Source organism: Peromyscus maniculatus, chromosome 4 (assembly GCF_049852395.1).
Source record: "Peromyscus maniculatus bairdii isolate BWxNUB_F1_BW_parent chromosome 4, HU_Pman_BW_mat_3.1, whole genome shotgun sequence".
Taxonomy (NCBI): domain Eukaryota; kingdom Metazoa; phylum Chordata; class Mammalia; order Rodentia; family Cricetidae; genus Peromyscus; species Peromyscus maniculatus.
In genome coordinates, this window is record NC_134855.1 from 96,318,442 (window position 1) to 96,331,697 (window position 13,256).

Sequence of the window (13,256 nt, forward strand, 5' to 3'; positions counted from 1 at the left end):
GACGGCGGGGGGCGGGGCGGGGCGGGGGCGGGGCCGAGGGGCGGGGGGCGGGGCCTGGCCATGGGATACTGTGCCAGGCACTCAGGCCTCTCTCTACCCTCAGGTGGTGATCATGCGTGACTACCAGCACCTCAACGTGGTGGAAATGTACAAGAGTTACTTGGTGGGCGAGGAGCTGTGGGTGCTGATGGAGTTCCTGCAGGGCGGGGCCCTCACGGACATCATCTCCCAAGTCAGGTGGGCAGCCGAGAGGGCTGAGCTGAGGGAGGACCACCCCGCCACTGCCTTGGCGTGGGGATCAGCTGCCTCTGGCCCATAAGGCTAGTCACCTTAGACTCCCTGCCTATTTGGGGGTAACTGTGACTCGGTGGTCTTAGAAAAATGGTTACAGCCTGCTTAAATCGGCTGCTTGGGAATTGTAGGCCCCTTTGCCTGGGTCTCCTCTCTCCTCGGCCCAGCCACCCTGATCACTCGGCTCTCCCATGGGTGGCCTATCTTCTCTGTCCAGGCTGAATGAGGAGCAGATTGCTACTGTGTGTGAAGCTGTACTTCAGGCCCTGGCTTACCTGCACGCCCAGGGTGTCATCCACCGGGACATCAAGAGTGATTCCATCCTGCTGACCCTTGATGGCAGAGTAGGTCCTCCCTTCTCATGGCTCAGCTATTCCCCCGGATCCTCTCTGGCACCCCCTTTCCTCCTGGTCTCTACCCACTTTCTTCTCCACCCCCAGGTGAAGCTCTCAGACTTTGGATTCTGTGCTCAGATCAGCAAAGATGTCCCCAAGAGAAAGTCCCTGGTGGGAACCCCATACTGGATGGCTCCTGAAGTGATCTCCAGATCTCTGTATGCTACTGAGGTAACTATTTCCTCCACCTCCAGGCCTCCCTGGAGAAACTTAGGAACATGTAGCTCCTCTGTCTTGTCCCTCTTAATGGTTCCCGCCACTAATAACCCCAGTTCTGAAGTATCCATTTAACCAGCATCTGCTGGTCCCTTGCCCCCCCTTTTGAGGTAGGGTCTCTCTATGTAGCCCTTGATTTCCTGGGACTCATCATGTAGACCAGACTGGCCTTGAACTCACAGAGATGCCCCTGCCCCTTCCTTGCAAATGCTGGGATTAGAGGCCCTCGCCACCACGGCCAGTCCCACCTCCCCTTTTCGATGGAGTCACTCTTGCGTGGACCCCTCACCGCCAGGAGCAGGCCCTGCCACACACTGCTCTCTTCAGCTCAAGGGCCACAGTGGCATATGGCCAGCGTTCTCCATGAGGGATGGCTTCTATGGTCTCTGGCCACTCAGACAGAAAGGGCTCTGACCTTAGGCCAGCTGGCCAGGGGATGAAGGAGGCAGACTCACTAAGGAGACTTGGAAGGAGACAAGATGCACCATCCAACACACTGCAACACCAGACCCCAGCAACAGAGTCAGGGCTCTTCCCCTGCAGGTGGATATCTGGTCTCTGGGCATCATGGTGATTGAGATGGTGGATGGAGAGCCTCCCTACTTCAGCGACTCCCCCGTTCAAGCCATGAAGAGGCTCCGGGACAGCCCCCCTCCCAAGTTAAAGAACTCTTACAAGGTTGGTTGTTGTGCAAGCTGTGAACTCCCCGGCCTCATGCCCCGGGCCCCTCTCTCCTGAGATAAGAGGATGGGAACATAGGCTTCACGAAAGCAGAGGGTATATCCCCTTGGTCTTCCTCCACACAACACCTGTGCTGGGTACAAAGTCACATTTTATGTACAAACTCCCAGGTTCACGCCAACAAATTCCCACCTGTAGCTGCAGCAGGAGAATCACTTCTTGGCAGGCTCTCGGCAGGAACCCACCCATACTGATGAGGAGGAAGAGTGAGGAAGGACCCTGGGAAGGAATCCAGAGTACAGCTCCTTCCACCCTACTTGTCCGGGGGCCCCATACCAACACAGTGCCATCACGTGAATGGGCTTGTCCGCTTGTATGACACATCCTGACCACAGCTGAACCAAATATCACTACAGCTTCCCGCCCCCCTACCCCCGGACCAGTATATATACTTATTATAATTAACTCTCTCCTGCCAAATCAATCCCCTGCTGGCAGATTGGCACAGGACAGCTAAGTGGTACTGCCACCTGGTGGCCAAAGCCAAGAAAATGTCCTAGAGGATTGAAGCGCAGTCTCTAAATGGCTCCAAGACAGCCTGATCCTTGGAGACTGCTGTGCTAAGCCTGAGATGAGCAGGTCCCGAAAGAAGAGCGCTCATCGGTGAACTGCCCCAAGGAGGCAGCCTTCTATAGCATCCTAAGACAGCCTTTTAGATCTGGAACTGGATCACGGGTGCCAGTTCCATGCCCCTTTCACAGAGCTGCAGAGCCTGAATGCCAAGAGCCCCCCCCCCCCCCCCGCGCGCCCCCCGAAGCAGGCAGGGGTAATGGGCTGTGTATGGAACCCAGCTCCCCAGAGTTGCAGACATCCTCATTCTGTTGCTCTGCAGCTCCCATGACAGGTGAACTGGCCTCCTTTCCCTACCTCATAATCCAACAGTCAGTGAGCCTGGGAGGAACCAGGAAGTAAGAAACCAGAGAAAAATGAGGTATAAAACAGTGGGAGCCCCACAGTCAAGCCACAGGGAAGCGACTGTGAGCCAAGGCTTCCTGTCACTGTTCTGCTCCACCAGGTCTCCCCAGTGCTGCGAGACTTCCTGGACCGGATGCTGGTACGGGAACCCCAAGAGAGAGCCACGGCCCAGGAGCTCCTGGATCACCCCTTCCTGCTGCAGACAGGGCTGCCTGAGTGTCTGGTGCCTCTGATTCAGCTCTACCGCAAGCAGACCTCCACCTGCTGAGTCCACACCCAGGGTGCCCCTGCCGCCTGTGCCCGCAGGCAAAGGACACTGGGCAGCCAGTCCACGGGCAGGGCCTGCCTGCCTTGTTCTCTCAGTATTCTCTCCAAAGATTGAATGTGAAGTTCCAGCCCTTCCTTCCTGCCCTTCTGCCCGCTGGGCCAGGCCGGACCTGCCCCCTCAGTCTCACCCCCCGGCGTCCCAGTTGCCTTTGGGACGACAATGACCCCCTTCTGCAGGTTTGGCCCTTTGCTATTTGCACAGGGATGTTTCTAAGAAACACAGAGAGTGGTGCTCCTGGCCACCAGCCAGCAAAGCCGACAGGCTGCTGAAGGTGTCTAAAGGCAGTGTCCACCAGTGTCCTGGCCGCCAAGAGGGCGCATGGCCCATCTTCACACGGACACTTGCTGTTCTCAGCTACGGCTTCAAACCCTGGAGGCCCAGAGGGCCGTGGGGAAGGATTCACTGCCTGGATCCTTCTTCCTCCCTGGGGCTGACTTCTGGAAGCCCCACTTGCACCTGTTCCCCATCTGTCCCCTGGCATAGCCTCTCCCCAGCAAGCCTCCACAGAACTGTGAATCGCCTGTGTGTAGGCCATGGGAGCAGCAAGGGGCAATCTTCTGAGAGAGCGAGTGTGTAGTTGATGGTAAAAGTGACTCCATTTTTCAGGATGGAGAGAACATATTCTCATTCTCTCTCTCTCTCTCTCTCTCTCTCTCTCTCTCTCTCTCTCTCTCTCTTTCCCTCTCCCTCTTTCCCTCCCTCCTCTCCCTCCTTCCCTTTCCTCTCTGTCTCTGTCTCTCTCTCTGTGTCTCTCTTCTGTCTCTCTGTCTCTGTCTGTGTGTGTGTGTGTGTGTGTGTGTGTGTGTGTGTGTTGTGTGTAAAGTCCCCCAAAGGCCCAGGCCTTTCCAGTTACCCCCAGAGAGCTTCAGAAGAGCTCCCCGCCCCCCACAATCTTCTTTTCTACCAAGCTCTGCTCTGAAGGGACCTGCTTTGGGGGCCTGGTTTTCTGCCTCTCAAGTCTCATGTTATTACCTAAACAGTGAAGGGATGTGTATATGTCAAGTCTAACACATGCTGGGGGGCCTTGATATGTCTGAGTTTCTCCCCTACTGAGACAGGAGCCAGATCATCAGGGACCCATCCTCTTTAGAACCCTGGGCTGGGACAGGAAGGTGAATCACCTCCTGTGGGAGGGGGTCCTTCATGTCAAGGGATGGGTCCTCCTCATGTGAACCAGCTGCCCCTGCAGATCTTTACCTGCCCCTTGTCCTCCCTCCCTCCCCACCTTCCTGGCTGTTGTGAGACAGGGAATGCCAAGGAAGAACTCCAGTATCTGGACCCTATCCAGATAATATTTTTAGATCCCTCTGCTCCCTGGTGACCTGCATTAGGGCAAAAAAAAATTGCAAGGTCTTTTTTTAAGGGTCAGAGTTTTAAAAACAAAAGCATCTTCCCTAGAAATTTTTGTGAATTGTTTGCACTTGTGCCTGTTTTAAATTAAACTGAATGTTCGAACCTCTGGGTTTTCCATTCTCTGGGCCTGAAGCCAGGCTTTTTTGGAGCCGGATGCCCTTGGAGTGGGTGCTTGGTGGGCTCCTCCGTGGTCACTTGAGTCCACAGGACACCCGCTTCTCTGGTGACCTGTACACCTGGAACGAGGGCAGAGGAGGGAGGAAATGGAGTGAAAGGCCCTCGGAACAGACGCAAAGGGGTGAGGGGGCTCTGGCCAGGGCTGAGCTCCTGAGCCACAGGGCTGACTGACCCCTCAACTTTGGCTTCTCCCCTTGCCTGGTCCTCAGGCTGCCCGTAGAAAACTCCCTGAAACGTCTGCTTGAGAGAAAGCAGACCCTGTTCATTTCTTAAAACTGAAGGATGCCGGGCAGTGTTGGCTCACGCCTTTGATCCCAGCACTCGGGAGGCAGAGGCAGGTGGATCTCTGTGAGTTCAGGGCCAGCCTGGTCTACAGAGTGAGTTCCAGGAAGGCGCAAAGCTACACAGAGAAATCCTGTCTTGAAAAAAAAAAAAAAACTGAAGGAGTAATTTCAAAATTTCAAAAGAGCAGGAAAGTGACCAGAAACCGAGAAACTTGGGTTCTAGGCCCAGGGTTGGAGGTGGGTAAAATTACCTTCTAACGTCTTAGCTCTGGCAGGATTCCAATCTCCCTTTTCTGAGCTCTACACCCAAGGCACTGCTCATCCAAGCCACTTAACGAGGCCTGAGGAGCCACACCCAGCCCCCAGCCCCCAGCCCCCACCATTCAGCAAGAAGCAGACCCCTGCAGCCCTCTACCTTCAGGCTCTAGCTGTAGGATGGCCAGCCGGGGCCAGGGGCCGATGAGGGGAGGAAGCACCTCCAAATGAAGTGCGTGCTTCCATCTTCTCAAAGGAAGCCAAGAGGCAGGCATGAGCAGGAAGGCACAGAGAGGCCGGTTCTCCAGATGGAACACTGGGTTTATTAGCTGCTCTTCCTCTCTCTTGTCCTTTTCACGGCTCATTCCAAAGGCATGTGCCAATGCCCTTCTGCCTTCCACACAAATCAGAACTGGGCGCCAGGGGCCCGGGTGACTCTTCACGATGAGAACAATCATATGAAAAGCAAAATACACAGCAAAATCTTTTCTACAGCAGGAGGGAACAAGGGGGGAGGGACCACAGCCTCAGTGTACCGAGAGCGGACAGAGAAAGTTTGGGGAGAGTGAAGTGTACCGGGGTTCTCCACGGAGCCTGCTAAGGAGTCTGTGCGGACAGCAAGGCCCCCCAGCTCAGTTCAGACCGGAAAGATTTGCTATGGTGTTCCAAAAACATCACTTGCCACCACCACCAGGCTTCCAGCCACTCCACGGACCACAGACAGAGATGCACCAGGGTGACGTTCCCCCAGAATACCACACCAGAACCGAAAAGAGGACAGCACCCCTGACACACAACGTGTGAGCCAAACTTCATGGTGCTTGAAGCCAAAATATTTGTATTCTTACACCATTAAGAATGTCATTAAAACTAAACACAGTTGAAAATGGAATGTGAGCAAGGAAGGGTCAGAGAAAAAGCTGTATTCACTTGGAGTGTCCCTGCCCTGACCTCCTCTGGCTTTTCAGACACTGTGGTATTGTTTATCTCAGGGGACTGAGGAGAGGCAGGGGCGTGTGTGTGTGTGTGTGTGTGTGTGTGTGTGTGTGTGTGTGTGTTGGAGTGGGGTGGCAGATCTATCACACAGAATGGAAAGCAGCTGCCGTGAGAAAACAACGCACGTGGTCAGGTCAAGGCTCAGAAACCATAGGGGTTGGCATCTCTAAAGAGAGCAGGAACTCTCTCAACAGTGGCCTTGGCTTGGAAAACGGCTTGGGGTTCTTGGTAAAGGGGTTCGGGGCACTGTTTACCCCCAACGCTGACTTCTTGTACACTGTTCCTCACTTCACTGAAGTGAAGCGACTTCAAGTATCCGGATGTAATATTCTGCCAGAGGAACATGCATGGGTAAAATGCACACAGCGGGAGAAGTTACACATCGATGATCTCCCATAAAAGCCGAGTCTGAGTTCCCTGGGCGCAGCGAGGAGAGCGCAGAGGTTGCCACCAGGGGGCAGCAAGGATCACCGGGCTGGCGCGCGGCCTCGGAGCCTAGCCAGCCAAGGAGCTGGGGAGGTGTCGGGGGCTCTGCAAAAGCTGACTTCCTACTCCGCAGCAGCCGCAGGCCCAGTTTCTCAGCACCAGCATTCTCTCTCTGGGCAGTTCCCTCGGAGCTACTGGTGAGACACCCTCCCACAAAGACAGCAGATCAACTTCTTAAAAAGACCTTATCGCGGGCAGGTGAGGAGCCACGTGCTCACTCTTCGGGGTTCACAAACAGCAACCCGAGGTACGGCCAGAAAACATGCACTGCCTTGAAGCAGGAGTTTTCACCACACCCCGCTGGTATAGATCTCCCACCAGGAGCGAACGCTGACACTGGGTCGTAGAGCATGCGACCTGCCAAGCCCCTTTCTTCGCAGCTTGTCGCCTGTCGCCTGTCGAGGCGGTACAGAGTTGGAGGGCAGGGGCGGGGAAAGAGAGAGAGAGGACAAAAGACGTGTCGGGGAGGGGGCCGAACTACCTCTCTGCGGTTGCTTCTGACTCACTAATCTGCCCAGTAATAAAAGCTGAAAGCTGGGCTGGGACTGCATCCCACGCGGTGGGGCACAGGCAGGGGTCCTGGGTCTCGCTCTAGCATCCATCATCTGCCCTGCCCTCCATTAACAGCCCAGCAAGAAGCAGGAGACGTTTAGCAGCCCCCTCCAATGCTCTCTCCGGAGTTTGATGTAATTTAGATCCGGACCTGCGGTTCGTGTGGGCTCCCGACTCCCGCGAGCCGCCGGTTAACGTTGCAAACACTCCAGTCAATTATCCCCCTCGCGGAGGTGCTATTTAAAGAGACATTGTCAGGTTCTTAAGCCTCGGATCAGACCTGCTGCTTTCTGCTTCATACACAAAGGCTCAAAACACGAGTTCTTTTGAGGGGTGGAAGAAATACAATTAAGCAAATCCTTCCTAACTGTTCTACCCTCCTGGAGCACCCACGTGCAGAATGGGGGAGCTGGGAGGAGGAGGAGGAGGTGGGACGCTAAGTCCTTTCCATTTCAGGCCTCTGGGACTAAGTGGAAATGTAAGTAAAGCTGGGCCAGGATGAGTGAGGGATTGAACCTCACAGATGAAATTCGAATGCAATCAATCATGCTGCGGGTCAAGCTGGCCCAGGAGCCAAGAGTCAATAGGGGCTCGGGGGAACAGTGACCCTATAATATCAATGATGTTGAATCCTGGGTCTGACTGAGACAGTCAGAGGAAGCTCATTCTCCAGAAGCGACAACTGGTGAACAACAACACGGTACAAAGTCCCCAAAATAGCCTCATCGTCTCGAAGAAGGAGTTTCTACCTCGGAAAACCTTAACCAATGGATTCCTTCATAATCAGCCCTCTGGCCCAAAAAGCGAATGGGGCCGTTTCAAGCCTCCCTTTCTCCAACGCTTACTGGGAGGGGAACGGGTAGTTATCAGCATCAGCAGGCGGCAGGCTGGGCCTTTGTTCTCCAAAGCCAGCTCTACTGGTGCCGGGCTGCCAAGCTGATGGGAAAGTTAGAAATAAGCTGGGAGTCTTACAGGAACCGAAGCAGAAGCTAGGCGGCTGGGCCTCAGGGTCCACTTTTCTGGCTAGAAAGCTGAAGCCCACATAAGTCTTTCGCGCCTCTTTTTTTTCCCCCCCCAGAACAAGAGAGTCGGGCTGTAGAAAGGTGAGGGTAATACCAAAGGAAATACCAAAGGTAATACACAGGAAATACCAAAGAGCACAAAAAGATGAGATCTCTTTCTCCAATCTGGTGGAGGACTGGTGGAGGTCTTCCTTTAGCAGTAAGGGACAAAGTGTGTGTGTGTGTCGGGGGGAGGGCGCAAATCGCAGAGAAAGGGAAGGACTTGGAGGAAAGGGACATCTCAGTGACCAGAGACAAGAGGGCGGACTTTGCAGGGCTCGACCTTCATGCCCCTTACCGCTGGGCCTGCAATACCACAGCCTCTGTGCCCGCCTGCCAAGGCTTTGGCTCAGGCACTGAGCACGGCAGAGCGTTGGTCTCTAATTCCGGGCCACTCTCTGGCCCTGAAGCCTCCCCGACCAGGCTGGGGATGTCTGGGGCTGTGGAACGTCGCCGCAAACCCAGGCGGCCAGAGCCTGGACCACCCTCGGGATGAGGACTAAGGCCGATAGGGGCTTGCACTAGGGTTGGGGGCACTCCCTGCAGCACCTCCTGGGAGCGCCACCGCCCACTCCCCGAAGACTGGGGTGAGTTTGATCGGGCCATCAGAGCGCCTGCCCTAAGGCGTGCTGTCTCCTCCTCCGTCATGGTACCCAGCGCTAGGCTCATGCTCCGGCCCAGCTCTGGCCTCTCGCTGCCTGGCGCCCTGTGCCGGCCCGAGCCCTTGCCAGCAGAGGCAAGCTCACCTCCGTGGCCGTGGCCGTGGCCGTGACCATGGCCGTGGCCGCCGGCAGCTCGCGCAAACCGTGCCAAAAGGGGCCGCGGTAGACGACGGGGGCTGGGTCGTCGACGCTCGGGGCTGGGCGCCGGGGCAGGGCGTCCAGGGGGACTGTCGGAATTGGAGCCCCGGGCCGCGGCCGCGGCGGCTGCCCGACCCCAAGGCCCGGTGAGGGCCTGCACACAGGTCCCGTGACCGCGGGAGGCGGCCAGCTGCAGCGCCGTGAGGCCCGCGCGGTTGGTGCGGTCCAGGCGCAAGCCCAGGCGGCGGAAAGAGCGCACCAGGAACTCCAGCACCGCCCCGTGGCCGCACGCCGCCGCCCACATCACCGGGCTGTTGCCGGCCGAGTCCGCTGCCTCCGGGTCGCCGCTGAACTGCACCAGCAGCTGCACGGCATCCAGGTGGCCTCGCTCGCAGGCCAGGCTGAGTGCAGTGCGGCCGCGCTCGTCCCGCAAGTTCACGGCCGCACCCTGCTCCAGCAGCAGTCGCACGAAGCGCGAGCGCATGGCGGGGTCCGGCAGCCCCACGGCCACCATGAGCGGCGTACGGCCCTGCTCTGCGCGGCAGTCGATGATGCTGCGGTCCAGCGCGTCCAGCACGAAACGGGCCAAGTGGACTTTGCCCGCCTGCATGGCCTCAAGGAAGGTGCGCGTACCCGCCCGGGGGCATAGGTCCTTGGGCTTGAGCATGGCTCCGGCGACCGTGCTCGGGAAGTCCGACAGCTCCGCACGGGGGCGCCCCTGTTCCCTCACCCCCAAGGGGCTACGGCCCCGGCCCGGACACCGGTACCGCTCTTTCCGCGCGTAGGTGGCAGCAGCCGAGGGTCCTGCGGTTCCCGCTCAGGTCTCCCTGCTGCTCCGGGGTTCTTCTTGCGCTCCTCCCTGGGCCTCCCGCCTGGAGGTGTGGGCTGCCTGCTACTCCCGGCTCCCGCTCAAGCTCGACCTCCTCAACTCTTGGGCCGTTTCCCCCGTGTCCGACGCCCCTCCGGTCCCTCGTGGCTTGGAGCAGCGCCACTCACCGGCACCCCGGGCAGCCCCGGCTCCCCTGCTGAGCGGGTGGCCGCCTGGCGCGCTTGCCTCCTGCCTCGGCGGGGAGCGCCGCTCCTCCAGCTCTCGAAGCCTCTTCCCCGCCTCCTCCCCTCTTGCGGGGGCCGGGACGCTTGCTTTTTTACTTGGGGGGGCTCAGCGGCTCGTGAGGTGCCCGACGCCTAGATACCTGGCTTTATAGCTTCGGGGGTCTCCATGGCAATGGCTGCCCTGGAAGCGGGCTCCGCCGTCAGGGACAGAGACGGACAGGGCGAGGGAGACCGCCCCTGACCCCCACCCCTTCGTGGGCCACGAAGTTGGGGAGCGGCTCCTCCTCCGCGCTCCCCAGGGAATGCGGCGGCGGCGGCGGGGCGGGGGCGGAGGCTGCTCGCCGGGGGCCACATGCACCCGGCGGGGCCAATCCTAAAGTCGCAGTCTTCTTTCCCCGCCCCCCGCCTCCGCCCGAGTCGGTACCCTCCGCTGCTTAGAAACTGGCGGGAGCTCCTGCCATCGGTTCTAGGTTAAAGGGACTGGGACCCCAAGAGGATAGAACTGGACAATCCACGGGCTTAACTGGGGTGGGGGTGGGGCCAGAGACAGGAGTAATTTGGGGTTTGAGGCATTGGTGCTCCGGACTGAGGGCGCTCAGTCTGGCTGATAACTGCCATCCAAAGTGCAGCGAATCAGTCACACACAATTGTGCCTCCCGCACACGCTCACTCAGAGCAGGGCGGGGGTGCGTTCTCCAATCTCAGACGTCTCAAACCTGACAGCGCGCCCGCATGCTAGTTCCACGGTCGCTGTGAAGCAGGCTGACTAGACACCGGCCGCTGTGACCCAGGGCAGGTGCCTTAGGAAGGACCTGAGAGTGTGCAGGCATTAGGACTATCCGAGCACTACTCCCTAGTCCCTCCAGGACAGGCTATGGTCCAGGAAAGGGCAAACGACAAAAGCAAAAATTCTCCCACAGGGCTGGGTTCTCTCGAACATAAAATCCTCTCTAGGCCACAGGGTTCTAGACCTGACCCCTAAAGAAAGGGGAGAGCCTGATCCATTTTCAATCAGATGTGTAGAAAAGCCACCGGAGAGCCTCTTCCTTTGGGGGAACCAGCTGCTTGGCTCTGAGGAGAGGGGCATACTGAAGGCCTCAGCTGAGATGAGTTACAATGAGTGCCTCACAACTTCCCAGGTCCAGAGGGCATGAGAATAGTTGGAATGGAATTCATTTGTAGAGTAAGTGAAGGGCTAGGGATTTTTTGCAGTTGGTAGAGTACTTGTCCAATATACACAGAACCATTGGTTCAATTCCCAGCACTGCATGGAACCAGGTGTGGCGCTGCACACCTCTAACCCCAGCACTTGAGAGGTAGGGGCAGGAGGATCAGAAGTCCAAGATCATTCTTGGCTGCACGAGACCCCTGTCTCAAAAAAAGAAAAAGTGAACTTACTGAGTCAACTACTGGATGTCTAAGATGTCATGAGCCCAGCACTGCGTTTCTAGCAACGGGAAATACAGATGCACAAACTAGATCCTGAATGGATGAGATTTGCCTTCTCAGTCAGGAAGACAAACCCAGGATATGAGGAGCGGAGGCAGTCGCCCAAGGATTGACTATATCTGCTAAATCCAAAACTCAGCCAGCCAGTGGAAGGAAGGACGGAATGATGGCAAAGAGAGGCGTCAGGGGTGTCCTGAAGGCAGCAGCTGAGGTGGTTGGCCCTTCAGGGATGAGTGACGTTGGGCTGCTAAGCAATAAGACGGTCCAGACAGAGGGGTTAGAGAGACAAGGGCACCTAACAGGGACAACTTGAGGGTTGTGTTCAGGGGTCCTACGCTGTAAGAGACAGGAAACCCAGTGAAGAATCAAGGGGTCCTCAGCCTCAGCAGGGCAGGAATATGCCTTGTAGGAGACTCCTGAGGCCCAGGATTCTGTGAGGAGGGCTCTTGCTCCTGGAGAAAGGATAAAAGGCCCAAGAGGCCCCTGTGCCCTCTGGAACTCCGGGGCTCCAGGGATGCCCACCGTGGATTTGGTCTAGACCATGCAACAGGGACTCACACTCTCCTTTGTCCCCTGAGGAGCAGGTTCTAACTGCACACCCTGTGAAGTGAGCCCCCACACATTTCCTGGCACAAGAGCTAGGTCTCAGCCTGTGTCATGTACTGGCAGCGTCATTCCAGACCTGCATGCTCCCATCTGTAAGAGGAAGTGGAGACATCTCAGCCTGCTCCCCAGACCAGGGAGCCAGTGTTCGAGACAGCGCCGCTACCAGATCATTTTTTAGAGGATAGTCTGCCCTACCTATGACCAGGTGACGACACTCTCCACTCCCAGGAAGGGAACAGGAATGTTCTCTTTACCCAGCAGAAGAAAGGCTTTTGTCCCTTTTGGACTCAGTTTTCCCTGTCTGCATCATGAGAGGAATCACGTTCTTCCTGTGTGCCTGCCTTTAGGAGATAGGTTAGGCTGGGTACCTCTGGGAGGAGAAAAGTAGCAGGAGCCCAGAGGAGGGCATTGGCCAAGCCCTTCCTCCCAGGGGACCAGCCCAGCTTTGTTTATGCCCCTTGCCTGTGGGGGAGGGAAACAATGGGGGTGGGTAGTTGGTCAAGTCCCCTTCAGAGCCCCCGCTCTGTCTGTGCTGAGTTCCTAGACGGACGGTGATCCCAGGTCTCAGGCCCTCCGGCCTTTGCTCTGACTTCCTTCCCTGGGCTCACCGTGTTCTGAACAGCAAAGAAACTGGCAGAGCAGGAGAAGAAAGCTGAGCCTTCACCGTGGAGTGCAGAGGCACCAACAGCCTGAATTAGAAGCTGTCGCCGCCCGCCGCCGAGGGAGCTGGAGGCTGCCTGGAGAAGGGGCTGTGCTGGCAGGGGGCAGGCAGGCTCTTCACCCTCCTCCCCTCCCACCTGCCCAGCTTCTCCTCCTGCAGGCCCCAGGCTGGCACAAGGGCCTCCTCCCAGAGGTGCCTCCGACTGCAAATCTGTCTGTAACTGCCCCTCCCCGCCCCCTCCTTCCCTCCTCAAGTGTCACCAGCCCCCTCAGCCTGTCACATTGCACCAGCTCGCTCCTCGGGGTTGAGTCTAGTGGCACGTGCCTGGGAGCTGCAGGGAGCTGGGGAGGTGGGGTGAGTCAGCAGAGGATCTGCTACTGAGTCAGCCGCGGGACTGCGAAGGGGTGAGGACCCTTCCCCATGCGGAAGGTAAATGGAAATCATGAGTGAAACGGGAGCCTGGCCCTGGCCCTGGGGGGCACAACAGGCAGGGGACCCAGGTGTCTTTCACCTGTCCAGTGCTCCGTGCCCAATGCCCCAGGGAGAGCATCAACTCTTCCTCTGTCCTTCCCCAGTGGTCAGAGATTAATTTCTCTCTCTGGGGCCTAGAGACAGCATTTGCCCAGGGGGAGATCGG

At 57.5% G+C, this 13,256-nt stretch overlaps 2 protein-coding genes across 10 annotated transcripts in view; one reads left to right on the forward strand and one right to left on the reverse strand.

Annotated features, from left to right (window-relative positions):
* Positions 1-4,341, forward strand: part of Pak6 (p21 (RAC1) activated kinase 6) — a 34,579-nt gene extending 30,238 nt beyond the window's left edge. For 6 of the 9 annotated variants that reach the window (XM_076570345.1, XM_076570347.1, XM_076570346.1 and 3 more), the window contains 5 exons: positions 104-237; positions 509-635; positions 732-857; positions 1,446-1,580; positions 2,659-4,341. In XM_076570345.1, coding sequence (XP_076426460.1) covers positions 104-237; positions 509-635; positions 732-857; positions 1,446-1,580; positions 2,659-2,826 — 690 coding nt within the window. In that variant the 3' untranslated portion in view covers positions 2,827-4,341. Of the gene's footprint in view, positions 1-103; positions 238-508; positions 636-731; positions 858-1,445; positions 1,581-2,475; positions 2,575-2,658 lie in introns of all 9 variants that reach the window. The other 3 variants (XR_013050666.1, XR_013050665.1, XR_013050664.1) reach the window with 1 other exon arrangement.
* A 3,854-nt stretch (positions 4,342-8,195) lies between these two features.
* On the reverse strand, positions 8,196-9,653 carry Ankrd63 (ankyrin repeat domain 63). Its single transcript, XM_076570350.1, has one exon. It carries the CDS (start codon positions 9,515-9,517, stop codon positions 8,345-8,347), a length of 1,173 nt encoding a protein of 390 aa, XP_076426465.1. The 5' UTR covers positions 9,518-9,653; the 3' UTR covers positions 8,196-8,344.
* Positions 9,654-13,256: the final 3,603 nt, after the last annotated feature.